Genomic DNA, 27,643 nt, shown 5'->3' with positions numbered 1-27,643 from the left:
GTGTGCTAGCACTCAGACGCCATCGGTAAATATCAGTGAGCAGAGCTGGCGAGTGGGCTCCCGTTTATCTCGCCCTTGTGCCACATTGAGGAAGAAGTTTGATAAGTATTCTCATATTACTAGGGTTGAGTTGTCTTCATAGTTTTAATTTGGGGCCAGTATTAGAAGCCTGGAATCACTGGAGCAGGGGCTAGAGGGCGTGTGGCAGGATTTATTGTGGTTTGCAGTTTGCAGTTATTGCCTTGGTCTTTTTCCCAGTTGGAAGTCCCCAGCAATAGAGTAGCACATTTGTGAACAAAGTGCTGGCCTGGCATTGTTGGGAATCTTTGGGGTTTTAAATTTTGGATCACATTCATTGCTGTTCTGTATACACAAAGGGAGTATTTGTGCTTTGGAACAAATCAATTTAGGAGCCTGGAAGATGGACTTCTCTGGAGATCATAGATGTGAGGTTTATTGCATTGGTGAGAACTCCCTGGCTCACCCCTCTGCAGACACGTGTTTCCTCAGTGCAGTGACCAGACAGCCATGGCCTGCAGTGAGTGCCTCCCTGGGCTTTCTGGGACCTTTCACTTCATCCCGTCAAGCCTCCTCCAGCCTCAGCTCTTCTCTCCTCAGCAGAGTGTGTCGCTGGGAACTTGCCCCATTGGATTATAGTATCTGTGGACCAGTTTTCTTTCCAAGTGGTAACCACACTGGTCAAGGCTGCAGCTCTGCCACTCACTGTGTGCCCTGGGCAAATGGCCTAACCTTTCACTCTGCGTTTTGTCTGCAAAGTAGAGGTAACAGTTGTGTCTGTCACAGTGTAGACGTGAAGAGTCTGCATCATTTAAAGATCTTTAGAGCATCCACTACTTGCTGGCCATGTTGTAAATGCCAAGGGATGGTGACGAGCATCATCTGCCACGCGGTGGCACGTTTGTGGATGTTTGTTGAACTTAAACATTTTTCAGTTCAAAAAATGTTGCAGAAAGCATTTTGAGTAATTGTTTTTAAGTATTTGGGTGAGACAGGTCTAAATAAGACATCCAAAGATGGAGGTTTCATTGAAAAGAAAAGCAAACCAGTAATGAAGGTGGAGAGCAGGATGTCTAGAAGGCAGGGTCTGTTCTCCATCCACTTGGTCCACACTGCATGCTGACTTGCTCTTGATGCTAGAAACTGGATAGTTGTAGCTCTGAGTGAGACTGATGGGATCCCTGGTTTTGGAGGGTGAGGCAGAAATAGGGAGACAGTGCATCATGGTCACTGAGGGAACTAAAATGGAATGGGGTAATGTTGAGTACCTGCAGGTCAGATTATATCTGGTGCTCCTGAGTTCTGGGTACAGGAAGAAGCCAGACATTCAAAATGACCAAGAGCAGGGTAGGACAGGGAGGAGACTAAGGCAAGATTGAGGTTGGAACAGGGAGAGAACGAGAGGGCCCACCTGATGGGGTGCACCCAGGTGTGGGGAGCAGTTCTGAGTCCTTGAGTCCTGAGATTGCACGGACAGATGGTAGACGGAATTGGCAATGTCTGCCTAGATGTTTAGAAGAGCCACACGGGCAGCTATGGGTAAGGAGGGGGAGGGAGGGCAGGAGTGGAGGCCCAGGGCTCAAGAGGTGACAATAGGCCTGCTTTTAGCATTATAACATTCAAAACTTATTTGATCAAGATTCCACATGTTTGGGGGTTATTTTTTTTTTTTTTTAAGCATGACATTTCTGAAACTCATAGTGGGCGGAAGAACTCCAATCTGGCTCTTGAGTGTTGTAGAGTGGGCCAGGTGGAGAAGGAATCCTCTTAGCCCCCTCTCATCTGTCTGGTTCCTTATTTCCTCCTCTTGTATTATATCTTTCCTCTTTGGTCAAGTGGAAAAAGATGTCAGCTCATGCCCTCGAACTTTGTCAGGGTGAGACCTGCTGTTGGGGCACCTGCTAACAAGCAGAAATAACTGGACACTCATCAGAAAATGCCAGGCCTCAGACAGTCCTCATTTCCAAGCCAGGGTTGCTCTGGCTGCTGCTTTAATCCCCAAGCAGGATTTGTTTTTAGTTTCAGATTTGGTCACAGGTCCAGAAAATTGAATGTAGGCCTGGGGGCTGGAGGAAGTAGACAGAATGCTAATTTGCACTTCTTACTAGGCGACTCCAGAGCCATGCATAATACAAATACTTTTCTAAGGAGTTTCTGAGCTAAATGTATTTTGACTGCTTTTGGCCCGCCTGCAATCAGATAAAATTGCATCTAACCCAGCTAAACATCGAGTTTCACACTTTGCAAGCTTAAAAAGTCTGCCTGTTAGAAGTTAGATTTCCGTAACAAGAAAAAAGACTTTCCTCCAGCCAGACACACACCATCCATATCCATTCGGCTCTAGGATCTAAGTGCGATGCTCACCGCCACCATCTCCTCCAGCTTCCAGACAGCAGAGATGGGAAGCATAACTAAGAGTCAAGGAAAGAGACAGATAATGCAGATAAAGTGGCCATTGGCAGCAGGAGCCGGCTGCCATGCAGTCTAGAGGAGTGACAAGCCGCCTGCTGCCCAGCAGAGCTGTCCTGTCTGCCACTTCAGGATTGGTGGAGATTATGCCAATCAGAGTGGGTTAGGAAAAAAACAAGTGTGACATGGTCTGTGCTCACCCCCCAGATGTTTCTGATTCCTTCCCCATGCACAATTTTTTCAGTTTATTAAAGGAAACACTTTATGTTCATGTTGGCTATGAGACAAGAGCAAGATTGCAAGTCTCTTGACAGAACAGGGAGGCGTCTCTTTCTGTGCCGCAGTCCTCCCAGTCGGGCGCCAGGCCCCCAACAGTGGGCTCCCTCCCTGTCCCTTCCTCTAAGGCACAGCCGAGAGCTTAGAAAGCTCCATTCACTGTGATTGGGTGTGCAGACGGGTCAATAATTTCAGGTTTTCACCATGTCTACACATTGTCCCTGAGTCTCACATAGAAGGAACAAAGAGGCCTTACTCGGCATCTGTCCCTTTTGTCATTTCTACCATCCTAGGCTTTGTTGAACCAGGTCTGTAGAGAGCCAGCTTTCTTTTTAGGGGGTGGGAGTGTTTCGAGACAGCATTTCTCTGTGTAGCCCTGGCTGTCCTGGACCCCACTCGGTAGACCAGGCTGACCTCACACTCACAGAGATCCGCCTGCCTCTGCCTCCTGAGTGCTGGGATTAAAGGCGCGTGCCACCACCATCCGGCAAGTGCCAGCTTTCCACCCAAAGGCTCAGAAAGTATTGGTGACATGTGTTCACTGCTTTTGTTTCTTTCTCTCTCCCTTTCTGTTCTCACCAAAGTAATAGAGTCGATCACTTCTGCTACCAAGCTTTGTGACTCTGGCCAGGCTGCCTAACCTCTCTGAACCTTTGTTGTGTCTCTGAGAGAGTTGTGAGCTGTATGCTAGGGTAGATGGAATACTGTCTGTAAGCCCATCATGGTGCACACAGTGCATCAATTTGTTTTGATGAGGTAAGATTTCTCAGGCATCTGCTATGTGCACAGTTGTTCAAGACCTTGAAGTTTGCCAAGGTGCACGAGGTGAGGGGTTGCTGTCAAAGAACTTGGCTTTTAGCCAGGTGGTGGTGGCGCACACCTTTAATCCCAGCACTCGGGAGGCAGAGGCAGGCGGATCTCTGTGAGTTCGAGGCCAGCCTGGTCTACAAGAGCTAGTGCCAGGACAGGCTCCAAATCTACAGAGAAACCCTGTCTCGAAAAACTAAAAAAAAAAAAAAGAACTTGGCTTTTTCTTTGCTAGTGGGGTGACTAGTGGATGATTAGGCATGGATTGAGTATAGAGCTCAATGCAAATTTGCTCCTCATCTTGAGTCATTCCTTTAACCAAGAATAGCACCCCACATTTTCCTGAGATTGCTATAGAATTCTTTATCCTCATTTCCTACATAAGGCAAGCAAGGCATTGGGAAGGGGGATACTGTATATGGCAGGCATGACTTCCTGGATGTCTGATTACAACTGTCTTAGCTGAACAGTCGCTTTCCAAGAAGAGAGAAGTGGGTTAGTCCTTCCTCCCTCCGTCCCTCCCTCCCTCCCTCCCTCCCTCCCTTCCTCCCTCCCTTCCTCCCTGCCCTGGGGTTACCCATAGGCAGTCACACAGGACCCAGGTTGTGCAGGTGGTCATATAAGGAAGCCTGGCTCTGGCTGTCACTCCTGGCAGCTGTGCACTATTGGTCGTATGATATAGCTACTCTGGATCTCCTACCTGCTTCAAAAGTTGTGAACAAGTAAGATACACAGTAATTTATATGTTACATGTAGTCTCGACATAAGACACTTGGACATGTTATTGTTATTTTTTTTTAAGAAGGAGCTAGAAATTCTTCAGAACTAATGATTTTTATAAAAGTTTAGCATGTAAAGTTAGAATGTAGGAGTTGAACACGGAATTCTGAGGTCAGCCAGTTGTAAGTGGCACTCCCTCCTACCCCACAGCTCCAGCGTCTAAAAGTATGTTTTTATGCCCAAATGCCTCATGCACTGTTTGCGCCATGTGAGGCAGAGATTGGGGGAGGTGGAATGGGAGAATGAACATGAAAACCTTGTGTTTCACCAACTTTGTAACCTTTGAATTTTCCTTTGCCTCCTTCAACTCTGGTTTGCCCACCCTGTTAGGAATAACGGTTTTAGCACTTCCTTGCCACAGAGTACCTCAGAGAGAGCACTGCAGACTGCCAGTTCTGCACTCAGTTTGTTCATTCCAGTCGGAGCTGTGACGGGGAAACGGGAGCATGTGGAGACTGATTTGTGATGCAGCCTTCTCTTCCTTTGTTTCTCTGTTCTGCAGGTGGACGGGCAGGTGGTAGCACTCTTGGTGCAGAATCTGGAGCGCCTGGATGAATCCGTGAGGGAGGAGGCTGACGGCGTCCACAACACCCTAGGTGAGCGGCAGGCATCTAAGCTAGAGCATGCTATTTGCTTCCCTTTTCTATAAGCCAGTCAACAACCAAGTGTTTTTTGTTTTTCCTCCCCTGTGCTCCAAAACTGCATTTTCAGAAGTGTGTGTGTGTTCATTTCATATAACCTCAGCTTTGGTTTGGCATATAGGCAATAAAAGCTGAAATCCACTAAGCAGGTTCCCTTCCAAGAGAAAACACGCTGGCTCCTAAACTTTATTCCAAGATTTTACTGTGTTCTAGTCATGTGTAGCTGTATGTTGGGGAGCATTTGCATATCCTCATGGAGGCCAGAAAATCCTTCTTTGATCCCTTCTGCTGGAGTTATAAGTGGTTGTGAGCCACCTGGTATGGGTGCTAGGAACCAAACCCAGATCTTCTGCAAGAGCAATATGAGTTCTTAACCACAGAACCGTCTCTCCATCAAAGCCTTTACCTCCAAAAGTTAAGATGAAATCCTTGCGGGCCCTAGCCCTGCCCCAGGAAGCATAGGCTTTGATTTGTTGGTGATTTTATATTGGCTTCTCCCACCTTCCTTCAGTGGAGCTGCAATGTCGGCAGGACTGTGGACATTGCAGGACAGGCATTTGCCCTGGGGAGAGCTAATGTTTCCCTGTCTTCTTCAGCCACACGACTTTGTTAAATGAGTCGAAGTGCCGCCCCGTGTCCTGTTCACGTCAGTGGGTTCCTCTACAGTCCCTTTCTTTCCCTTTTCCCTCAAATCTCTCCAGTTTCTCCTTTTGCAAAGTTGCCAAGCTGGTGGCCTATTTAGAATTGTGCCTTTGAGCACGCTGCTTCCTCACTGGCCACCGTCGCGTAAAGCCAGCTGTGGCGTCTCTGCGAGCAGATCTCCAGAAATGAAGGAGGCCGAGTGGAAGCAGAAATTTCGATGAGATTAGTTTCCCTCCTGGCTCCTCTGTGTTTGCCGCAGATTTCCCTTGCAGTTCTAGACTCTTCAGTGTGGATTATTGTAAAGAAGAGGGAAGATGGGCACCCAGGGAGTAAGTGAGGCAAACACAACAGCCTGTGGTTGGGGGCTGGCTGTAGTGTAGAGGCAGAGTTTGGCATTGCCATCTGTTAGCCTAATGCTGGATTTTGCAACATTGAAAGCTTATCAAAAGTCTTAGCTGGCTTAAAAGGCCCTGGTGTGATGGGCAAAGCATGGGTCTGGAAGATCCGTGGTTTCCACATAGGCATCCACCACAGTACTCATCCTCATCCCTGCCCCCTCCTTGGGTGCCCAGTGTTTGTCAGGCATGGCGCTGGGAGCTAGAATAGATCAGGATGAGTTAGACATGGCTAACACAAGGCGGTCTGATGGGCAGGTCCATATCAGAGAGGAAAGAGTGTTGGTGACAAGAGCTGTAATTAGAGTCAGTGAAAAGCATCATGGGGGCTGGGAGGAAAGGCCTCAAATTGTTGCAAGGGAGCTGACTGGGGCTGACTAAGAAGTAAGTTAGGCACCTTTGCCAGTGGAGGAAGAGTGGAGCTGTCTTGGGTCAGGAGTATCTTTTGCTAAGTTGAGACTGTGCTTCTGGAAAATGAGAGCAGGAAGTGGGGTTGTGGCTGGACTGGAGGAGTAAGTCTGTCCAGAGTTTAGAAGACCTTGTGAACCATAGTAGGAAGTGTAACTTTGTTTCCTGTGGGCAACGGGAGGCCGTGTGGAGTGTAAGCAGAACAAGATAGAAGGAATGAGTTGAATGAGACGGTTTCATCTCTTGGGTCTCTACGCTGCTCACTCTTACAGCATTGTGTCCCCTCCCTCAGTGAACGCCCCCTGTTCTTCACTTGCCCTTGAGGAGTCTGACTTAGGTGAAAGAGCAAGGGGGTGAGAGTGGTTTCTTTAGCTCTTTCTCCTTCAGAATTCAGGCCCAGCATGTTCCGGGCCTTGTGCTTAGGGAACACAGAGCAGTAAGAGTGACCAGTTCATTCTAAGACAGGAAGCAAAGGGGCCCTGAGGGGAAGGAAAGCATTGGATGTGGTAAGGACAGTAGTAATTTTTAGATGCCCTTCTTCTTGATATCATATCACGTAATAGCTTTTTCCCCCTTGCCTCCTAATTTTTAATTTTCCCATTAAGTCACACTTTGACTATGGTAGAAGATAGCAGGACCAATTACTTGCTTCCAGGAACTTAGCAGCTACTCTGCCGGCATGGCCTTTCCCCTTTGCACACATTATTTTGTTCAATTAAGAAGATCATGCTCACCTCCCTGACAGTGTCCTGGTTTCCACGTGATTCAGAGGGCGGGGGTGGGGGTGGGGGGGAGAACTAGAATGGAGAAGTTAGAAAGGCAGAGACTGCCTTGCCCTGGAGGGTTCTGCCCTGTCCGTGACTGGCTGCAGACCTCTGGGACTAAGTGGGCCTTGTTAGGCCACTCTCCACCCCTCCTCATGCTCTGCTCCAGATTTGCTCTATTAGCATAAAAACCTGTCCCTCATCCCTTCTGTGAATTCCATCATTTTCAGTTATGACTTTTACTTGTAACATAACTTGAAGAAAAAAAAAACATAGCAACTCCCTGGTTAATGTAAAAGTGACACAGCATCTGGCTGGGAGAAACGCAGGGAAGTGAGACAAGGAATCAAATGGCTGCTGTGGGAAGCAGGCCTGCCGCAGGTGGAAGCAGAGATGCCCTCCCCAGTGACTGGTGTCTCTCTTGCAGCTATTGTGGAAAACATGGCAGAGTTCCGGCCGGAGATGTGCACAGAGGCCGCACAGCAGGGGCTCCTGCAGTGGCTGTTGAAGAGGCTGAAGGTAAGGGGAGAGTGGTGCTGCCACTCACACGTCTGGGTTCTGGGTGTGACTGGGGCCAGGGTGTTGATGGAGCCTGGCAGCCCTGGGCCATATGGTCTAGTCTGGGAAGCTTCTGGTCCCCTTTTTGTTGCTTATCTTCCCCTTCCTCCCTTTTTAAAAGATTTTTTTGAGTTCTGTTTCTTAAAACTATCTATTATATATATTCTTTCAGTAATTTTCTGTACAGTGACCTTAAAAGAATTATTTAATGTTTCCTTATGCAGATTGTTATTTCACTGAACTAATAATGAATGCCTAGTATTCCATTGCACAAACCTACCAAAAGTTATTCTTTTTTTTTTTTTTTAGATAGGGATTCATGGAGCCCAGGCTGGCCTGTAACTCAGCAGACTTTGAATTTCTAATCTTGCCTCTACTTTCCAAGTGCTGGGATTATAGGCCACCCTGCCCAATCTATGCAGTGGTGGGGATTGAGCCCAGGGCCTTGTGCATGCTCAGCAACATCCCAACAACTGAGCTGCATCCCATGCTTAGCTCTCAATTTTAATTTAAATACTTCCGTCCCCAAGTTTTGCCTGTTGTAAGCAGTTTGCGGTGAGTATCACAGCCAAACACTATTCTGATGCACTTATCTCCACTTATCTGCTTGATAAACCCCAGAAGTGAAGTGGTCAGGCCAAAGGGTATGTGCATAGCACTTGAGGTAGATGTCGCAAAGTTGTCACCTGTCAAGATTGTCCCACTGCTGTGAGAAGGTTCCTTGCTGCTCTCTTACAACATCAGACATTATCAAACTTAAGGTTCTTTTTACACTTCTAAGTGAAAACTGATGCTATGATGTTTTAATTTCGATTTTAAAGTCAAAGAACACGTATGTTGGCTCTGGCTCTTTAGTAGCCATTCGCGGGCTGGGGTAGTAGTTCAGTGGGTAACGAGACTGGACACACCTTTAATGGGAGCACATGAGAGGTGCCGGCAAAGGATCAGAAGTTCAAAGTCATCTTCTACACAGCAAGTTGCAGGCCAGCCTGGGCTATATGAACCTGCCTCAAAACAGTAATAAAGCTGTCCATGTTCATTTTTTAGCTTCACATTTGTACCCTTTGTTCTCATGTCTGTTGGGTTCATTCTATTTCTTAGCACGGTGTCACCACCCTTTTTTTTTTTTCTAACAATTAGTGCTATCCCGTAGAATAAATGAGAAAAGGAGGGCAAAGCTATTAGCTTGAGGCAGCATCTTATATGCTACTGTGGTGGTCCTCAGCTAGCAAGGTAAGAAGGAACACTCGAGGAGGAGTGATTGATTGTTGAAGTGATCATGGCTTATCCAGAAAGTCTGAGATGTGTCAGGTCAGGCTCCTTCTCCTTGTCTTGGCAGGGCTAAGGGGAAGGCTCTGCCCTGACAGTCTAGGTCTTTTCCAGCCTTACTCACAGAACCATTGGTTCCCATTAACCTGCAGTGTAGACCCACACACACCTACCAAAGGATACTAAGGCCAGCTGGTCCTATCAGTGGAGATAGGCACATTTGCCAGGAAGGGCCCAGTGCACTGAGCCCCCTGCAAGCCCTTTCTCCTGCCCCTTCAGCCTGTATCCAGCAGGCGGCTAATTCATACACTGTCGTCTTTGCATTTCCCTTTGACTTCTGAGTCCGGATGTTCTTTGGCTTCAAACTGCACTTAATCCTTGTACAGTTCCTTTCCCACCTGCTTCCTTAGTGTTCAGTGTGTGTTCCCCTCTTGTAAGCCTTTGAAACACTCAGGGGATGAGTGGTGGAGGAAGGAGAATCAAAACTGATGCGATGGGATGGGATGGATAACGGGACCCTGGGTTGCTGATGGAATTTATGGTCCCAAACTTAAAACACACAAAATAATCTAACAGTGTTTCTCTCTGTGAAGTCAGGACAAGTTTTTTCAGTTCCTTGGGACTTAATGAATTTAAGGATCATTCTTTAAAATTCCTCTGTCCTTTGAAGTGTGTTCAAACTTGCCATAATAACGTTCTCTCTCTTGTTCTCTCTCACTCTCTCTGTCTCTTTCTCTTTGTCTCTGTTCCTCTGTCTCTTTCTCTCTTGCTCATTCTTTTTCTGGAATTGGTTATATAGGAAGAGAAATTGAGACCTTTGGGTGTTTAGTCTGAACGCCATTTGCTGTTTTAGCAAGCTATTATTGAGTTTTGCCTTAGGGCATAGAAATTCGTATAATCCTCAGGACAGGAATAGCCTTGTTGCTATCTAAAACCATTTTCAAGGTTTCCTGTATTTAAACATTAAATTGCTATGTGGTTATTTTACTGGGAAGCAAGTCCCCTTAGAAAAGCCCTGTGCTGGGTGGAACATTTGGAATGCTCACAAAAGCGAGCCAGGCTGAAGGGTGAGGCCAGCAAGAAGCCATGAATTCTGAAGAGGCTTCATTCTGATTCCCCAGCCCAAGACAGTGGTGCATGTTGTGTTCTTCACCAGCGTCAGCCTTGGAGACAGCCCTAGCTGGCTACACCTGGAGCCTGCCTTCCCTTGGGAAGCTTGTGGCTACAGCCAGTGGTGCTTCACCTCCCTGGCCTGTTTTCTTTGGTGCTGTGAGGACACTGAAGACTGATGTGAGAGCGCCAGGGCCTTCAGCAGGTCACTAGTGCAGCTTTAAAAACCATATCTCCTGGACACAGCCCAGCTCTGCTGTCCTAGTTAGGACTGTTGCTGGGATGAAACACCATGATCAAAAAGCAACTTGGGAAGGGAAGGGTTAATTTGGATTATACCTCCATGTTGTAGTCCATACTGAAGGAAGTCAGGTTAGAACTCAACAGCAGGAAACCTGGAGGCAGGAACTGACTCAGAGGCCATAGAGGGGTGCTGCTGACTGACTTGCTCTTCATGGCTTGTTCAGCCTGTTTTCTTACAGAACCTGGACCACCAGTCCAGGGGTGGCACCACCTACAATGGGCGGGGCTCTCCCCATCAATCACCAATTAAGAAACCATCCTGCAGACTTACTTGTAGCCTGGTCTTATGGAGGCTTTTTCTCACCTGAGGCTTTCTCCTCTCAATGACCACTTTGTTTCAACTTGACACAAACTAGCCAGCACATCCTCCATCTCAGGTTCCACTGTTAGTATTCTAAAAATGTCCCTTGTGTGATTTTAGTGTATGCCCCTCGCTAAGATCTGCTGGGCTCTAGAAAGTGAAGCCTCTTTTCCATCCTTATCCTCCAGACTGCTGCAGTGGGAAAGCTGCTTCGTGTTCAGTGGCTGTCCATCGACCTGCCGTGATGCACACTCCTCTGCTTCAGAGGCCACCTTCCTGCCTGCTTAAGGCCGCTTCTGGCTTAGTCTGGCCTTTTCAGTCCTCAGTCTGAAGCGTTCCTCTTGTCACCTGTTGCATAGCTCCTTTGCTTATCCTTTGTCCTAAAAATGTCAGTCTCTGTCTTGCTTATGTCCCTGTCTCTGCAGACACAGTACCTTTCTTCCTTCTGTATTTTTAAATATCCATAAACAGGGTGAGACAGCTTGAGTCCCTACTCTTTCATAGCCTGCGCCATTCTTAGACTTGAAAGGAAGGGTGTAAACTGTATTGTGGATGTGTAGCTAAAGGTCAAGACCTCCAGATACTAAGTGCCTTGCCCAAACCAACCCGGGTGGAGCTCCGGAAGTGTTCCCATGGCCTCCCGTGGCACTGCTCTGCCTCCAGCCCATCTACCATTCTGGTTTCTGAAAATCGGCCCCTAATGGATTTCTCCTGGTTAGCAGGTCTGGATTCCATCATTTATCCACAATTGTGCCACACATGGTGGGACACATTTCTTCATCTGGAAAGTAAAAGTGGTATCTCATCACCCGGCTGACTTCCTTCCCTCAGATATCCTAAATAGAAACCCCAGGCCTGGCTCTCTCTCCCATCTCCCTCAGTCTTTTCTTTCACAGTTCCTTACAGATGTCTAGATCCCCCAGCTGTACTTAATCTTCACAGCTAGGTTGATGGGAAAAATCTCAGAGCTGAAATTCTAGAATTCTTTTTGGAGTAAACCTTCCATTTTGGCTGATGACCCATATTTATTTAGGGATCCTTCAGTAATTCTCACTGAGGGGCAGTGGTGGCAGGCATGTTAGATGCAGATGGTGCCACTTTGTGCTGGTAGCCTAGCAGCATAGTGCTTTTTTCATCCACCAAATGGCCCCTCTCTAATTTTTCCTAAGGAGGATGGGACCTATTGCAGAGAATGGTGTTAGGTGGATTAGCGAGTGAGCAGTGTCTATGGCAGGAGAGACATTGCATTGGTTTTTACACGGGCGCTGCAAGTGTTAGAATACCATGTACTATTGAAAATAACACCCAAACCAGAAGCTTTCTAAAGAGTGAAGTTAGGGTTCCCACTGAGTTTCCAGTTAAATCAACACCCTAGGAACCATTGCCACATTCAGCACAAGCTGATCCATTCACAACTGGTCAAGTTAAGTGGCCAGTGTGGCTGGCTGACGCAAGCTCCTTGGCCCTAGGTGACTGGAGGTTGCTTTGACAGTTGTAAGGGACTAGCACTGTGGCTGAACCCCACCCCAACCTGTGTTCAGGTGAACTACAGATAGAACCTCCAGCCTCTGGCTGCGGGTGGTAGCATAATTGTTTTCTACTTTCCAAAAAAGCAGCAGCAACTCACAAGGAGAAGTTTAATTTTATTCAGGGCTCGTCCATGAGTACAAACCTATGCTCGACTCTGCACTTCTCTGACCGCTGGAGGACTTAGGATCGCCAGGATCCTCGATGGAGGAACTCTACCAGCTCCAAGTCCCTGGTTTACTGTAATATTGAGGAGATGGTACCTGCCTAGTGGACTCTCCTGCTTCCTCATTCTGATGAAATTTCTTATTATTTGGCAGTTTATATCATGGAATCTCTGGCTGAGATTCAAACAGAAGCTGTTTCCTTGGTACGTTTTATCTTTGGCTAGACATGAAGAGTTAGTCTCTCCCCTTTCCACCTGCCCAGCTTCCCGTTTTATTACTGCCATCATCTCTGCGTTTTCCTCAGCTGGGGCTGACTTTCATGTATTAACTGCCCAGCACCTGTGAAATACTCTTTAAGTCTATGCATGTGTGTCTCTGATCCACATAAACAGCTCTGCTGAAAGCATGCGGCTGTCCCCATGAAAGAGGGTTGGGTGGGAGAGCCTGTAATTTGGGCCTGGGTCTCTCCAAAGCAGCCTCCTCTTGCTAAGCTGCCTCAGACTGCTTCCACATTGAAGCTCAGGACTGGGAACACTCATGTCTAAACATTTTGGTTTCTTAATTAGATCTCTCCATTGTGCCAATTTCTCAGTAAGAGAGCTTCTGTTTTAAGGAAAAGGTGATAGAATTCTGGTTTGGGTTGTGTTTTTAAACTTTGGGTGAACTGGAGATTCCTTATGGTGGCAGGGAGCAGGAGCTGGAGCTCTCCTGAACAACTGGAGTAGAGCACGCAGTCTTGGGCGCTTGTTAAGAGTGCTTATTCGGTGCAGATCATTTAATGCAGCCACCTTGGAAGGAAGACATGGCCATGTGGGAGACCTTGGGTTAGAGAGCAGAGTCATTGCCCGAGAGCCTGTCATGGTGGTAATTACAGCTGAGATGCTAAGGCACACATTCTGAGTCCAGGCCAGGAGCCACAGTCCACACTGTGCCTCAGGTGATTTCCTGCTACGCTGCGTGGTTAGCACAGTAACTCTGCAGAGAAGGGTTTTTTTTTTTTTTAAAGAATGTTATTACATGTTTGCTTATTTAGTTATGTGCACGTGCACACCACAGTCTACATGTAGAGGTCAGGAGACAACTTGCTGGAGTCCTTTCTCTCCTTCCACTATGTGGGTCCAGGGAACAAAATCAGGTTGTCAGACTTTGTGGCAAGTACCCCTAACTGCTATCCCAGGAATATTGTTTTAATTTCCATTTTACAGGTGGAGAAACAGACAAACAGATGAAGAACTTTACTTGGGTCATAGATCTTGTTACTGGTTCTTGGTGTTCTTGTTGTCTCAGTAATTTTGTTTTCACCATGATGGGTTTTGTGTGTGTGTGTGTGTGTGTGTGTGTGTGTGTGTGTGTGTGTTTTCCTTCCGAGACAGGGTTTCTCTGTGGTTTTGGAGCCTGTCCTGGAACTAGCTCTTGTAGACCAGGCTGGTCTCAAACTCACAGAGATCTTCCTGCCTCTGCCTCCCAAGTGCTGGGATTAAAGGCGTGCGCCACCACCGCTCGGCTACCATGATGGTTTATTAGATAGTTAGATACCGAGGGCTTATTGTGTATCCATATCCTAGCAATTCAATAGCTATTTGAAGGGAAAACACTCATACATCAGGAAAAGCATCATAGATTTCATCTTAAGTGCTCCAGTCACTACTAATGGAGTGTTTCCTCCTCATTACTCTTCACTGATTTTCATATAGCGACTACCAAACCTAGCTTCACAAAGATATGATATCATAGCTGGGCAGTGATGGCGCACACCTTTAATCCCAGCACTTGAGAAGCAGAGGCAGGCAGATCTCTGTGAGTTTAAGGCCAGCCTGGTCTACAGAGTGAGTTCCAGGACAGGCTCCAGAGCTGCACAGAGAAACCCTGTCTGAAAACAAAACAAAAGGTTGATGTCATTACAAGAAAGGAGCCTTGAGCTGGAGTGCACCAGAGCCCCACAGCTGTCAGGTGTTACCCGCTTTTCGCTGAAAATCTCAACATAGTCTGCGGGGAATTCAATCCCTCAGCTGAATTTGGAAACGCCAGAGTTTGTGGCATATAGGTAGTGGCAAGTTCTGTAAGCTCTGTTATGGAGAACAGGGATCACCTCTGTTGCCTGTGGTGCTTACTTTATCTCACATATAGCAGGGACCCAGTAATTGTTATTGAACGGAAGAGAAAGACTCCCTCTTAACCTTGAGGCAGAAGTTTATAAAATACACTAAAGGACAAGAGGCATGGAAGCCCAGAAAGACCATTGATGTGGTGGCCTGGTCATTGGCCTTCCTTCATTTAAGGGTGCCTTGTTTCAGAATACTCCAGCTTTTGAAAAGCTACATGTAAGTGATGCTATTAAAATTATTTAAAAGCTAATTGCAACACTGGAGGCTTAAGTCATTTGAGTAAAAGATTTTTTTTTTTTTTAAAGAAGCCTTGATTTGGACAGAGATGGCCACTGCTTGACTTTCCAGTGTTTTGAGATTATAAAACCATCTTTCTTCAGGGTAGACATACATGAACAGGACTTAAGCTCTAACTGTTACACAGATTTCTTAAAATAAGGCCTCCAGCTTGCCAGGGGGCATACTGTACAGCCAGCATGTGTACGACCATGCACTTATGGCTCTTTTGACCCGAGATGGGTCAGATGCAGCCGCCCTCCTGAAACCCTGTGGGGTGCACTTTGGCTTGATGAGGAAGACGTGCACAGAAAACTGAAATGGCTCTGGCTATTGCTTGATTAGACGCCGCCGCTCTTCTTCTTTAAGTACAAAATTAGTGTTCAAACAACCTGTGAACGGCGAGAATGATGGAGTGCTAGCTTCAGTGTGAGCACGTGTCCTGCCCTCTGCAGCCACAGAGATTATTTGTCCTGTCAAAACCTTGACTGCAAAGCAGGGGTTGTGCTGACTAAAGTCATTGTCTGTGTGCCTGCCTCTCAAGGAGCTGGCTCCCACAAATAACTCCAGTGAGCCTTGCGCCATTAACCAAGGGTGCCATAGATGGCGCCATGTTGAAGTCTTGCAGCTGACGTAAGTAGACAGCCATGAAAGACGGTCTCTGCAGTGGACATGTCCCCTCTGAGTCTTCAAGCTGCAGAGCACACAGCGGGGGAAGAATTGTGGGTAGTAATTTAGGTATTAAAATATTAACACATTTTTGCATATTTAATGCGGTTTCCTTTTTAAATAGTAGGCAGATTATGGCCTACAAGCAGATAGGTTTATGGTTTCAAATTAAATTTTAAACATTAAAAAAATTCCAAAAGGAGCTACTTCGTTATAAATATTTTTAGCTAATCTGAACAAGAACTTGCTTTCTTCTCGACCTCTCTGATCATGTGTCAGCTAGTTTACAGCCTCACTTTGTGGTTATAACTTGTAAATTGGAATTTCATGCGTCTTAATCTTAAAAGTTCAAAACTTTCTCTTATTTGCCTTGGGCACACACAGTCTCTGGACTTAAAATATGGGCAACAAGGTAGGCTCCATGGAGGAGGGTACATTCAACATGCTGTGTAGGGCTACTGTGACCATCCTCCAAATACTATGGAATACCTGCGTCTAGTCTCTGAGAGCAGCAAGGTGATGTTCTCCCTTAACCTGCCTTTCCTTTAACTTTCTCATCTCTAGTGGACGAACAGTTTGCCTTAGAAAGGGAACAAGATGCCTCAATGGCTTTCTTATTCCTGTTTGCTACAGGCCAAGATGCCCTTTGATGCCAACAAGCTGTACTGCAGTGAAGTGCTGGCCATCCTGCTCCAGGACAATGATGGTGAGCTCCCTCCTATAGAGCCAGGGCCCGGCTGGGATCCACGCTAGGATCCTCCTAGCTGGTGAACTTGGCCTTCGGCATTGCCTGGATTCTCCACTTGCTCTCTGTGCAGCTTTTGTGCTTTGTCAAGCTGTATTGATTTTGTTGGCTGATGGATCAGTGGTGACGGCTTTAAAATCTGACAGTTGCCTTCATTTTTTTTTCTTCTCTATTTTCCTTCTTTTAGAAAACAGGGAGCTGCTGGGGGAGCTGGACGGGATCGATGTGCTTCTGCAGCAGTTATCCGTGAGTAATCTTTCTGCTTCCTGGGAGCCAGGAAGGGCCATGGACCGCTGTGAGTGGGTGGAGCTGGGCATGTGGGAAGGAACAGCCACGTGGCTCACCAAGGCGGGCTGGAGGTCACACTGGTGGCACAAGGTTTGCCTCCTTTTCTTAGTCACTGGTTCTTTCTGACCAAGTGTCACCATGAACCTGGTGCAGCCTTTCCTGACTGTCCTCTGTGTCTCTGGGCCAGAAGAAGCCAGTTATGTTCATCTGTCTTGCTCCCAACATTCTCCTCCTTCCCCTTTGGGTCTCCCCTAAAGGAGTCTGCTCATTTAGGCTCCAGATGAGCTCAGGGAGAGCCGCTTCCAGCACAGTGGGCTTGAGGTCATGGGGACAGTAGAGATGGTTGTGGCACTGCAGGCAGGAGTGAGAAATCGGAAACTGCCATTTGCTCGATGAAAGAAATGTAAATCTAGTTGAAATGTTATCCTGCTAGCATTCTGGAAATGCCGTCAAGATTTCTCCTAACAAACCTCATCTGTGTTATTCCAAAACAGCACTGAAAATAGATCATTTGGATACAGGCTGGAGAGTGTTGAGTGTCTGGGCTAGCAGTTTGCATACAGCTTCCCTGCGATGCCAGCCCAGAGTGACTTGGACTCCCCCCCTAAAAATAGAGCTTTGTAGTGTGAAGCTGTTTCTAGTCCCCATGAGGCGCTCAGGCCCTATCCTGTGCAATCACTGATGGTAGATGTACGGGACCACCTGCCCAGCTCAGAGGCTCTCCCAGCCTTTGCTCAGCTCTAGCATGCAGAACTGCCCAGATCCTTCCACTCCCAAGATTTTGAGCCCCTACTCCAGAATGAGGGGGTTCAGCAGAAGCTTCTCTTCACATGAGATGGGATTGGCTCCTCTGTGTTGTGGACACATTAGAAGGAAAGGAGAGCTGGTGGGTTAGACTCTGCAGGAGCAAGGATGTGGGGTTCTTTGCCAGAAATGGTTTTGGACCTGAATTATGGTTTCAGAGGTGTCCCCTGTCTCTGTTTCACTGTGTGTGCCCCTTATAGACTTGTCCATTTCTGTCATATTTCATAGTGGAAGAGGGTTGAGGGGTGCTGTTTTGTTTTGTTGATCTGCCTCCTTGAAGCTGTCAGTCACTCTTGGACCCACTGCTCAGCTAAGTATTATGTGAACTGGTATATATGTATTTAGTGCCCACAGATCAGAAAACTCGATTTCGCTAAACTGGGACCTAGCAGGAGCTTCATTGTAGAGTTAATTCTGTTTCCTTGGTGGGGTTTTCACAATAGACAGACTTTAGAAATTGTGGGATGGTGACTGATGAAGTGGCGTTTGTTGATGGCTCCTTTCTGCTCTTGTTGTTTGGCAGGTGTTTAAAAGGCATAACCCCAGCACAGCGGAGGAGCAGGAGATGATGGAGAACCTGTTTGATGCGCTCTGCTCCTGCCTGATGCTCAGCTCCAATCGCGAGCGCTTCTTGAAGGGCGAGGGCCTTCAGCTCATGAACCTCATGCTCAGGTTTGCTTCCAGGCCCGCTTGTCAGTGTGCCTCCGCTCCTCACTGGTGCCTGTCTGTTTGCCCCGCGCTGCTAGCCTGGATTTAGGATGTGTAGCTGTGGTCCTTTAGTCCTTGAGTTTCCCATTCATCCCGAATGATGTTCATTTGGGGATGTCTTCTAAATGTGTCTGATCTGTTCTAAAATGAGAGTGGTGGGTAAGGATGTGTATTATTTGTTTTCTGGGGTCAGTTGGTAATATGGCCGATGCCTGGGAGGGTCATGTCTTTCTTCCTTCTCTTGTTTTGTTGGTTTTGGGAAAAGTTAAGCATTACTTTCTAAACCAGTGGTTCTCAACCTTCCTAATGCTGCGACACTTTAATACAGTTAGTTCTTAATGTTGTAGTAACCCCAACCATAAAATTATTATTATTATTATTTTTTTTTTTGGTTTTTTGAGACAGGGTTTCTTTGTGGCTTTGGAGCCTGTCCTGGAACTAGCTCTGTAGACCAGGCTGGTCTCGAGCTTACAGAGATCCGCCTGCCTCTGCCTCCCGAGTGCTTCGATTAAAGGCGTGCGCCACCATCGCCCGGCTTCATAAAATTATTTTTGATGCTACTTCATAACTATTAATTTTGCTACTGTTAGGAATCATAATGTAAGCATCTGATATGCAAAGTATCTATATGTGACCCCTTTGGCGGTCGTGACCCGCAGGTTGAGAACTACTGTTCTAATCTTAGGTTTGTTCATCTCTAAACTTAGCTCAATTTTCTCTATATTCTCCATAGACCTCTCTATCTATATTTCTGCTGATGACAGCAAAATATTTATTTTTATTCATTCAGTAATAAATTGTGTGTGTGCTGTAAGCCTAAGCATAGGGAGTGTGAACATGTGAAGGGTGTTAAAACTTCGGGTTAGTGCTTTCTTCAATGCATCTTTTATTCTGCTCTAGTCCTTTAAAGGTAACACTGCTCCACCCTCTCAGTTACTCCACGGGATCTTAAAGTTGGAAACAAAAGGGGAAGTGCTTTTTTTCGATAACTTTTATTGAGAAATGTGGTCAAGAGAATGTTTGATCCTGAGAAGGAAACTAGAGTTTCTGAGGAGGTAACGAGAGTGGAGTATCACTTAGGGACAGCTTTTGAACCTGAGAGGTACTGGGCAGCGGTCTGATTCTCCTGGAAGCACGGGACTGAGCCAGGGTCAGTCATCTTGAAACCTCTATCTACTCATGTGCGGTGGCAGCTCTGAACAAAGATATGTTGGTGAAAATTTGACATATATTTATCAAGTGTAATTTAAACTGTAGACATTCGGTCTGTGTTCTGCTAGAATGTTGTTAGGCACTGTATTTGTTAAGTGTCAGAAGCTAAAATGCCCACTCTGTCCCTGTCTTTGGGTGGATATTGTCTTCTAGGTTTTGTTGTTTTATTTTTTATTGTTATTTTGGTGGGTGTTTTTGTTTGTTTGTTTTGACATTTTAATCCTATCACACTCTAATGTTCATATTGTTTTTTTTTTTAACTTAACATGGTATTTGTCATTCTGTGAGTTAATCTTCATGAGAATGCAGTAACTACTTGAGGAACACAGGTGACATACTTAAAGCATTCTTCTGTGGTTGACACTAAGGTCATTTCTATTGTTTCATTATCATGACTAACTCCACAATGACCAGTTCTGTGTTTTAAATGATTTGGGGTTTATCAGTATCCGTATCTCTAAAATCCCCTTTCTGTAAAAGGCTTGTGGAGAGCTGAGGTATATCTGTCATCCAGTGTATCCTAGACCTTGGACTGACTGAAAATCTTCTTTTGAGAAATTGGCTTTTAAAAGCAAATTGTTTTTTTAAAGTGCGGAGAGAGTTACAGGAATTGCTCAGCAGCCTGTACTGTTGAGCTGATTCCGGCTTTCCTTTCCTGAGATTGTCGCCCGTCCTCTATTGACATGGCCACTGTCTCTGAAGCAGCGGCGTGCCAAGCATTTAGCTTTCTGGGTGTTCTAAGCTAAAGCTCCACTCTACAGGGACTTTCCCCTAAGCTTCTTACAGGTTTGAACTGCCAGGGTCCGTGGGTGGTTGAGTGCAGACCCGAAGTGGTGAATTCCTGCAGCATATGGCCCCGCAATGTGTAGCAGTGGGGAGCTGAATAAATAACAAGAAACATGGATTATTCAGAGGAATGCTGAGGTTCTGGGAGGCCAATTAAAGAGCTCCAGAGCCTGCACCTCTCGATCCACCTCTGTTCCCAGTACTGAAGTTGCTGTGGTTCCATCTTTGGAATTAATTAGCAGCATCCGCAGACTCAGCACCCCCTCTGGCTCTTGTCCATGCTCTTTGTTTCTCCTTGTTTTCCTCCTTCAGAGTTCCAAATGGAAAGTTTGCTGGGAAGGAAAAATTTCCCAATTATATTTAAGTTGTCCTCTGTCTAGAGAAACTTCATTCAAAACTAGGGTACCAGAACACTAGAAGGGCAGGAATCTTTCTGTGGTTCCCTTGCCCCTGGATATGAATTTTTACTTTATTCCATCAGTCTCTAGACTCCTGGGAGAGGCCGACTTGCACAGAAGGTAGCCTATGGGGTAGGTGGGTGGTTGGGCTCTGGAGTTGAGGTGATATGGACTTGGGGCACAGGCCTCTTGTCTGCAAGCTCTGGGTATTTTTTGAGTTGCTTTAAATTTTCTGCCTCTGACCTTTATTTTCTTACTTATTTTATGAAAAGTAGGGGAAATAGTACTAAATTTTCAAGGGAACCAAATTTTATAAAGTTGGGCCATTCTAGAGCTGCTAACAAATTGATAAGGGGCTATGTTAACTGTATGTAAGTGCTATGCCTACGTGGTAAGGTGCTATGTTAACTATGTGTAAGTGCTAGGCCTACATGGCAAGCAAGACAAGATTCCCACCTTTAAGAAATTAGAGGCATCTAGGTGATGATGGCAGCATCCACCTTTAATCCCCAAACTCAGGAGGCAGAGGTAGAGTTTGAGGCCAGCCTGGTCTACAGAGTGAGTTCCAGGACAGCCAGGGTTATACAGAGAAATCCTGTCTTGAAAAACAGAACAAAACAAGGAAGGAAGGAAGAAAAGAAAGAGGCTAGTGAGAAAGACAGACACTGAGTAATTAATATAACCCAGTGTGATAACTATTTTTTTAAAATATTTATTTATTTATTATATATACAGTGTTCTTCCTGCATGTCTGCCTGCAGGCCAGAAGAGAGCACCAGACCCCATTACAGATGGTTGTGAGCCACCATGTGGTTGCTGGGAATTGAACTCAGGACCTTTGGAAGAGCAGGCAATGCTCTTAACCTCTGAGCCATCTCTCCAGCCCCTGTGATAACTATTAAAAGGAACAGTTTTTCACCTATATACTTAGGAAAGTTTTTAAATTTCTGACTATAGATAAGCAAGGATCAGCAGCAAGGTGGTTATTTATGCACATGAACAGGCATACATGCTCATGCACACATACAAACATGCTTATGCACACACATATGTACACTTGTGCACATGTTGAAATAAGGAGCTGCGGGCTACGTTCCTGGCACCCTGCCGCCCGCACTGCTAGCTTTACACCCGAAATAATTACACGAAAACTGTATTCTTTTAAACACTGCTTGGCCCATTAGCTCTAGCCTCTTATTAGCTAGCTCTTACATATTGATCTAGCCCATTTCTAATAATCTGTGTAGCCCACGAGCTGGCTTACCAGGAAAGATCTTAACCTGTGTCTGCCTGGAGTGGGAGAATCATGGCGACTCCTTGACTCAGCTTCTTTCTCCCAGCATTCTGTTCTGTTTACTCTGCCTATCTAAATTCTGCCCTATCAAAGGCCAAGCAGTTTCTTTATTACTTAACCAATGAAACAACAGATAGAGAGATGACCCTCCTCCATAATGCACACACACACTCACTCTTGCTCTTACCAAGACTATTTGAGATACTATAACATTTCATCATTTCCTTGATAATGCCCTTGGTGTTTATGATTGAATCTCACGATGCAGCCTTCTTCTGCCCTCTTCATTTCTGGATGTGGAACCCTTGGTTCTCTGTGCCAGATACCACTGAATATCTAGCATGTTTATCTGAGTCTCCAACTGAACAGTAGGCTTTTCTTTTTCCCCCTTTTTGAAACTGTGTAGCCCTGGCAAGTCTGAAACTCACAGAGATCTACCTTTCTCTGCCTCCCAAGTTCTGAGATTTAAGGCATGCACCATCATACCTAGCTTGGGCTTTGAGCTTCTGAGAGCAGGGATTCACTCTTCTCCTGTACAACAATAGATATACATTGACTTTCAACTCATCTTCTCTGTGTGAGCCAGAAAATCTGTCCAGAGAATCTGTGGATGTTCTTACTGTTTAACGCCACTGATGCAGAATTTCTAACAGACCCCACAGACAGACCTCAGAGAGGAGAGGAACTTGTTTAAAGACCGCGGAGTGCATGCTCTGTCTCTTCCCAGAAGTGGTGTTTAGCCCAGGTTTTCCCTGCCCCCTTTTAGAAGATGAAGAGCACAGAATGGCCTGTAGGGTGTTTGTGATACTGATCCTCAGGGTTCAGAAGACCAAGAAGCAAGGCAACTCCAGTCTCTGCCTGTGCCTATAAAGCCAGCACAGGTTCTAGCCTTGACCACTGCGGGCCTTGAGCCTCAGCTGGTCCTCCTAGGCTGTTGATTGGGTGGCATTTCCTGCCTTCATTCTGCTCCAGGTGCAAGGCAGCCTTCAACAGATGTTGATGGGACTGGGCTCTCGCTCCACCCACTTTTCACCTCTCAGGCCTTTGTCTTCTTCCCCTTACTACCCGGGGCCATTTGAGTGGTCAGGTGTCTTTTCTTCATTCCTGTGCTGTCTGAGTTTCACAGTACTTGACAGAATGGGGGACGGGGGCAGCTATTTTTGTGTGTTTTTGCGCTTTCTCACTGCCAAAGAACAAATGAAGACATTTTGGAAAAGAAGAAAAGATTGTTGCGGTCATATTTGAGAGTGAGTCCCATGCTGTGATAGAAGCAGCAGGCAACCGTCCTATCCTAAAGGAGCCACAAGGAAAGAAAGAGAAAGCAGATTTCCTATGTGGTCCCAAAGCTGTTAGCAGAGCACAAAAAATGGAGTAGGGCAAAAGGTGCAGAGGCTCTGGGCAGTACCCAGTATGACACCAACAGGAAGGGAGAAATGGCTCTAATACAGAGGTGTGCCATGCCTGGCCTCCATCTTGGTCTAAGAATTGAGAGCAATGGCAGAAGATGTAAGATAGCCTTTGGTGGTCAGAGAAGATGTAGGCTAGCCTTTGGTGGTCAGAGAGGGTGCGGGGAGTAGTCTTGAGTAAGCAGAGGTGTGGGTGGTCTTTGGTGAGCAGAGAAGGTGTGGAGTGGCCAGGAGAAGAATTGTGGTAGGAATGTGAGCCAGGGCTACACAGAGAAACACTGTCTCAAAATACTTTTTAAAAAGGGAGGGAGAGATAAGATTCAGAGGAGTTGCAGCTTATTGTACTGTTACGAATATGATGGAATCAGGGGCCAGTCTGTAGAATTATATACTATGTGGCAGAACAGGAAGGTGGTGCTGTAGCTGCCCCAGATGCCCTGAATGAGATGGATCTGCTCTTTCTTCCTTCCTCCCCACAGATGTCTCTCTCTAGTGAGATGGCTGCTACAAATAGAAGAATCCAATAGATCTGGGTTAATTTTAGCCTGTGCTCCAAACCGTCTTCAGGCACCACCAGCAGGCACTCTTTTCCAGCGTGTCCTTGTATGAGTTCGGTGCTCTTTAAGAACTGCAAAGCCGGTGGGACAGGAAGAATTACATTGTCAGTTTCCTTGAAAATGTTGACATGAGGCTTATTACTTCTGTTGTAAGCCCTGTTCCAGTTAGAAAGAGAGGAGACCACCGTGCTCCCCAGAGATGTGTTCAGTGCAGCCTGGGTTGTGTAGCAGAAACACAGTGAGCCCATGGTGGTTATTAACTGTAAAGGCAGAAGGAGGAGCAGAGTGACACAGTCATCCAGGAGTCGCTATTCTTGTTCAGTTGTTTTTGGCTCTGAGATTTTTCAGTAAGGTTTTCCTTACTGAAGAATGTGACAGAGAGGGTGATGTCACCATCTGCAGGGTGGAGCTCAGCTGGCCCACTGACCAAGGCTCGTGGCCAGGTAGGTGGGCAGAACGGATAGCCTGGACCCTGGTGTTTCCTCCCTGCTCTGGTCTCTGCTCTCTTGTTGCTTTGTTCTTAAAGAACATGTGAAGGTCTGGACCACTTTGCATTTTGATTCTAGTTAGTCCTTCACTATGTTTCAGGAACTAGAGTCTTCTCCAGCCTCCAGTCTCTCAGGGTCAGGCAAAAGAGAACACTCACAGGCCTGGAGGGCAGCTGTGCAGTTGTGGGGCTGAAAATAGTCCGTGTTCTGAGCTGTGTATACATACAGTGGACTTGTTTGTGTGTCGTGTCGTCCCCTCCCAAATATCGGTGTTCTGTCTTAGATGGAGCCCAGTAGTTTGCACCTGTTCTCTGGGAACCAGGCAAGTGCTTCACAGGAACAAAACAATCTATCCCCCAGCCCTGGAGGCCGGACTACACCGCTTCATAAACAAAGAGTGCCGTGGGAGAAGCAGATGAGCTGCCGGAAGTGGTGGCGGACTTGTCTGAGCCCTTCTGTCTGACTTGATAGCTCTTCCTCAGTCTGGGGTAAATTGCGCATAGTTAAGGTGTCTATTTGATGAGCATTGCTATGTGTAGACCCACCCTTCACACCCTTGCTACCACCATGATGAAAACTGCCTTCTTTATCACACTCAAGTGGTTCCTGGTGCCCTTGCACTCCATAAATCCTCTTCTCTGACTCATTGTTTCTAGGTAACGATCGATTTTCTTTCTGGCCATTATATATTAGATTTCATTTTATGGAACGCAGTTTAAATGCAGCTGTGCTTTCGGTGGGGAGTGGCGGTGCAGCTGACCAATTTCACCTAATATGGTTTCTTTTTTGAGATTTGTCCTTGCTGTATGTCAATAGTTCCTCCCTTTTTCACCACCAAGTAGTATTTTATCACACGAATAGAGCAGTTTGTTGACCCACATATTGATGTCCATTTGTACCTAGTTTTTAGCCCTTAGGAATGAGTCAATATGAACACTCATGTGCAAGGCTTCGGGCAGACATATTTCCCACTGTTCTTGGGTCAGTACTGGGAAGTTGAGTGGTTCAGTCATGTCATTGGTGTGTACTTGGTTTTTTTAAGGTGCCACCAGACTGCTTTCAGAATGATGCCATTTTGAATCCTGTGGCAGCATGTGAGCTCCAGGAGCCCTGGTTTCTCATTGGCATTTGGTCAGCTCAGTGGAGCTGTGCTAGTGTGTAGATGGTGGGGAAGGGGTCTCATACAGTTGGAATTTGCTTTTCTTTATGAGGAGCAGCGTTTGCTGGGTGTCTGAGTGCACAGTTTGACCCCCACATATCTCTGCTGGTCAGTTCACTTCAAATCCTTTGCCCTTTTGGCGGTAGGAGGTTGTAAGAATTATGACCACTGCAGAAGTCCTTTGTGCCCCTCAGTGTGGTCTCCTGGCAGGCGTGCATTCCAGGCCTTGTGTTCTGCCCTTTCCCTTCTCACTTCCACAGTGGTCTTTCGAAAACACTTTAATTCTGATGGTGATTTCTTTGTTCCAGTGGCCTGTTTCTGAGTAAATTGAATGCCTTGTGTCTTTCGAGGAATTGTCACTTTTGTCTGTTGACAAACTTACTTCCCTTATGTCTGTACACCTACTGGTAATGAACTTGCTTGATAACTTGTGGAGCTGACCTTCTGTTTTGTCTTTCCTTCTGAGTAGTGTGGCTGTGGGTTATCAATTTTATTGATCTCAAAGAACCAGTTTTTGTTGAACAGTTTTCCCCTACCCCTTTTCCATTTTATTTTGGTGATTTCTGCTCTTATCGTCATCCTTCTTTCCTTTTACTAACTTCAGGAGGGCTAATTTGCTGTTCTTGACTTTTCAGGGTAAATTGGAGGTTGATCATTGGCGGACTGTGTTGTTTGCTAATGTGTGTACTATTGTAAGCCCCTCTAACTACAGCACTATTTTGATTTCATTTTTCATGAAGTTCCTAGAAGTGTATTGTTAAGTTCTCAAAAACTTGGTGCTTTACCAGCTTCCTGTCCTTACTCACTTGTACTTCAATTACACTGTGGTCTGAGAGAGAGCACACTGTGTGCGGCCTGAACCCTCCGTGGTTTATGAAGCCTTGTTTAGGGTCCAGATTAGTCAAACTGCCAAGTCCTGCTTGTGTATCTGAAGAGCCTTCTGTTGCCTGGGCCAGGATGCTTTGCTGCCATGGGTAGCTAGAGTTGGTATCATTGCTTACAGGTTCTGGTTTGGTCAGTTACTAGAGACGTTAATGAAGCCATGATTGCTGTCATAGATACTGGCCTTTGTCCTTTCATCCCTGGAAGCTTTCACTTTGTGCATTCTGAAATTATTTTAGATGCCTAAACATTTCAGATTACATCAGGTGTGGTAGTGCACACGTTTAATCCCAACACTTGTAGGGCAAAGGTAGATGAATCTCTGAATTTGGATTCTGATGCCAGCCTGGTCCATAAGAGTGAGTTCCAGGACAGCCAGGACTACACAGAGAAGCCCTGTACCACCACCACCACCACAACAACAACAAGGAGTTAAAAACATTTCAGAATACATGTTTGTTTGAGTAACTGGGCCTTTCCTTTTCTTAATCCATCTGAAACTTGATTCCTAGTACTGTAACCACCACTGCATCCCCTTTAATTAGTGTGAGCATCAAGTGTCTTTTACCATCTGTTCTGAAGTAAGTTATCTGCTGTCTGTTGCCTTGCCTCTTTCTCCCACCAAACTTACATGCTGAAGCCCTAGTACCCCCAGGTAACTGGACTTAGAGACAGAGCCTAAAAGAGGCGTCTATTGCTGTAGGAATTCCTATCTCCAGTAGCCTTTAAGTTACCCGCCCTCTTGGGCGTGGCATCTTACACTGTTTTTGCCAATGTAAAGCTGCATCTAATCTCTTTTCCAACTGCGGGATTCAGTTGCTGTTCCCCGGTCCAGCAGAGGATTGTGATCTGTGAGTCTACCCCTAAATAAGTAACCCTCTATTATACTCAATTCTGAGCTAGTGTGGGATTTCTTTTAATAATCCTTCTTCAGTCTATGGTTGAATGAGGGTGAGGGCATGAAACTCTAAATCCAACATGACAGCATCCTACAGTAGGATGTACCCCTTAGGATTGCCCCTCCCAACTATGTTGTGGAGCCCATAGGAACACTTCTCTCTGGCCTTCCTGCTGCAGCAATAATATTTGTTATGAGATTTTGATGGAAATCCACTGCAGAGTGTCTTCTTGTTATTTAAATGATCAGTTATCTTTTAAAATAGCTTTTAATAGAAAAGTGACCTTTTTCTGTTAAATGTATTTCTATTATATATAAATGTGTATATATATATATCTTTATATATATTATATTTTTTTTATGGATAGATTCTTCTCTCATACAATGCATCCTGACCTCAGTTTCCCCTCCCTCCACTCTTCCCAGCAACCCTCTCCAAAGATATACCCCCCTCATTTCCCTTCAAAAAAGAACATGCCTTGAAAAGATAGCAACCAAGCACAACAAAACAGGAGGCAATAAAACAAGTGCAAAGCCCTCATCTCCAGACTGGACAAGGTAGCCCAACAGAAGGAAAAGAGTTCTTTTTTTTT

General features: G+C 46.0%; 1 protein-coding gene across 1 annotated transcript in view; it reads left to right on the top strand.

Annotated features, from left to right (window-relative positions):
* The window catches only part of Ctnnbl1 (catenin beta like 1), a 164,034-nt gene that overhangs the window by 66,842 nt on the left and 69,549 nt on the right, over nt 1-27,643 (top strand). Inside the window, exons 6-10 of the mRNA XM_005363017.3 lie at nt 4,793-4,886; nt 7,568-7,659; nt 16,059-16,131; nt 16,358-16,416; nt 17,786-17,934. Of these exons, the coding sequence (XP_005363074.1) occupies nt 4,793-4,886; nt 7,568-7,659; nt 16,059-16,131; nt 16,358-16,416; nt 17,786-17,934 (467 nt within the window). The remainder of the gene's footprint in view (nt 1-4,792; nt 4,887-7,567; nt 7,660-16,058; nt 16,132-16,357; nt 16,417-17,785; nt 17,935-27,643) is intronic.

The sequence above is a fragment of the Microtus ochrogaster genome, linkage group LG8, assembly GCF_000317375.1.
Source record: "Microtus ochrogaster isolate Prairie Vole_2 linkage group LG8, MicOch1.0, whole genome shotgun sequence".
Lineage (NCBI taxonomy): Eukaryota > Metazoa > Chordata > Mammalia > Rodentia > Cricetidae > Microtus > Microtus ochrogaster.
The sequence above is the reverse complement of the archived record's forward strand: the minus strand, read 5'-3'. Positions and strand labels throughout refer to the sequence as shown.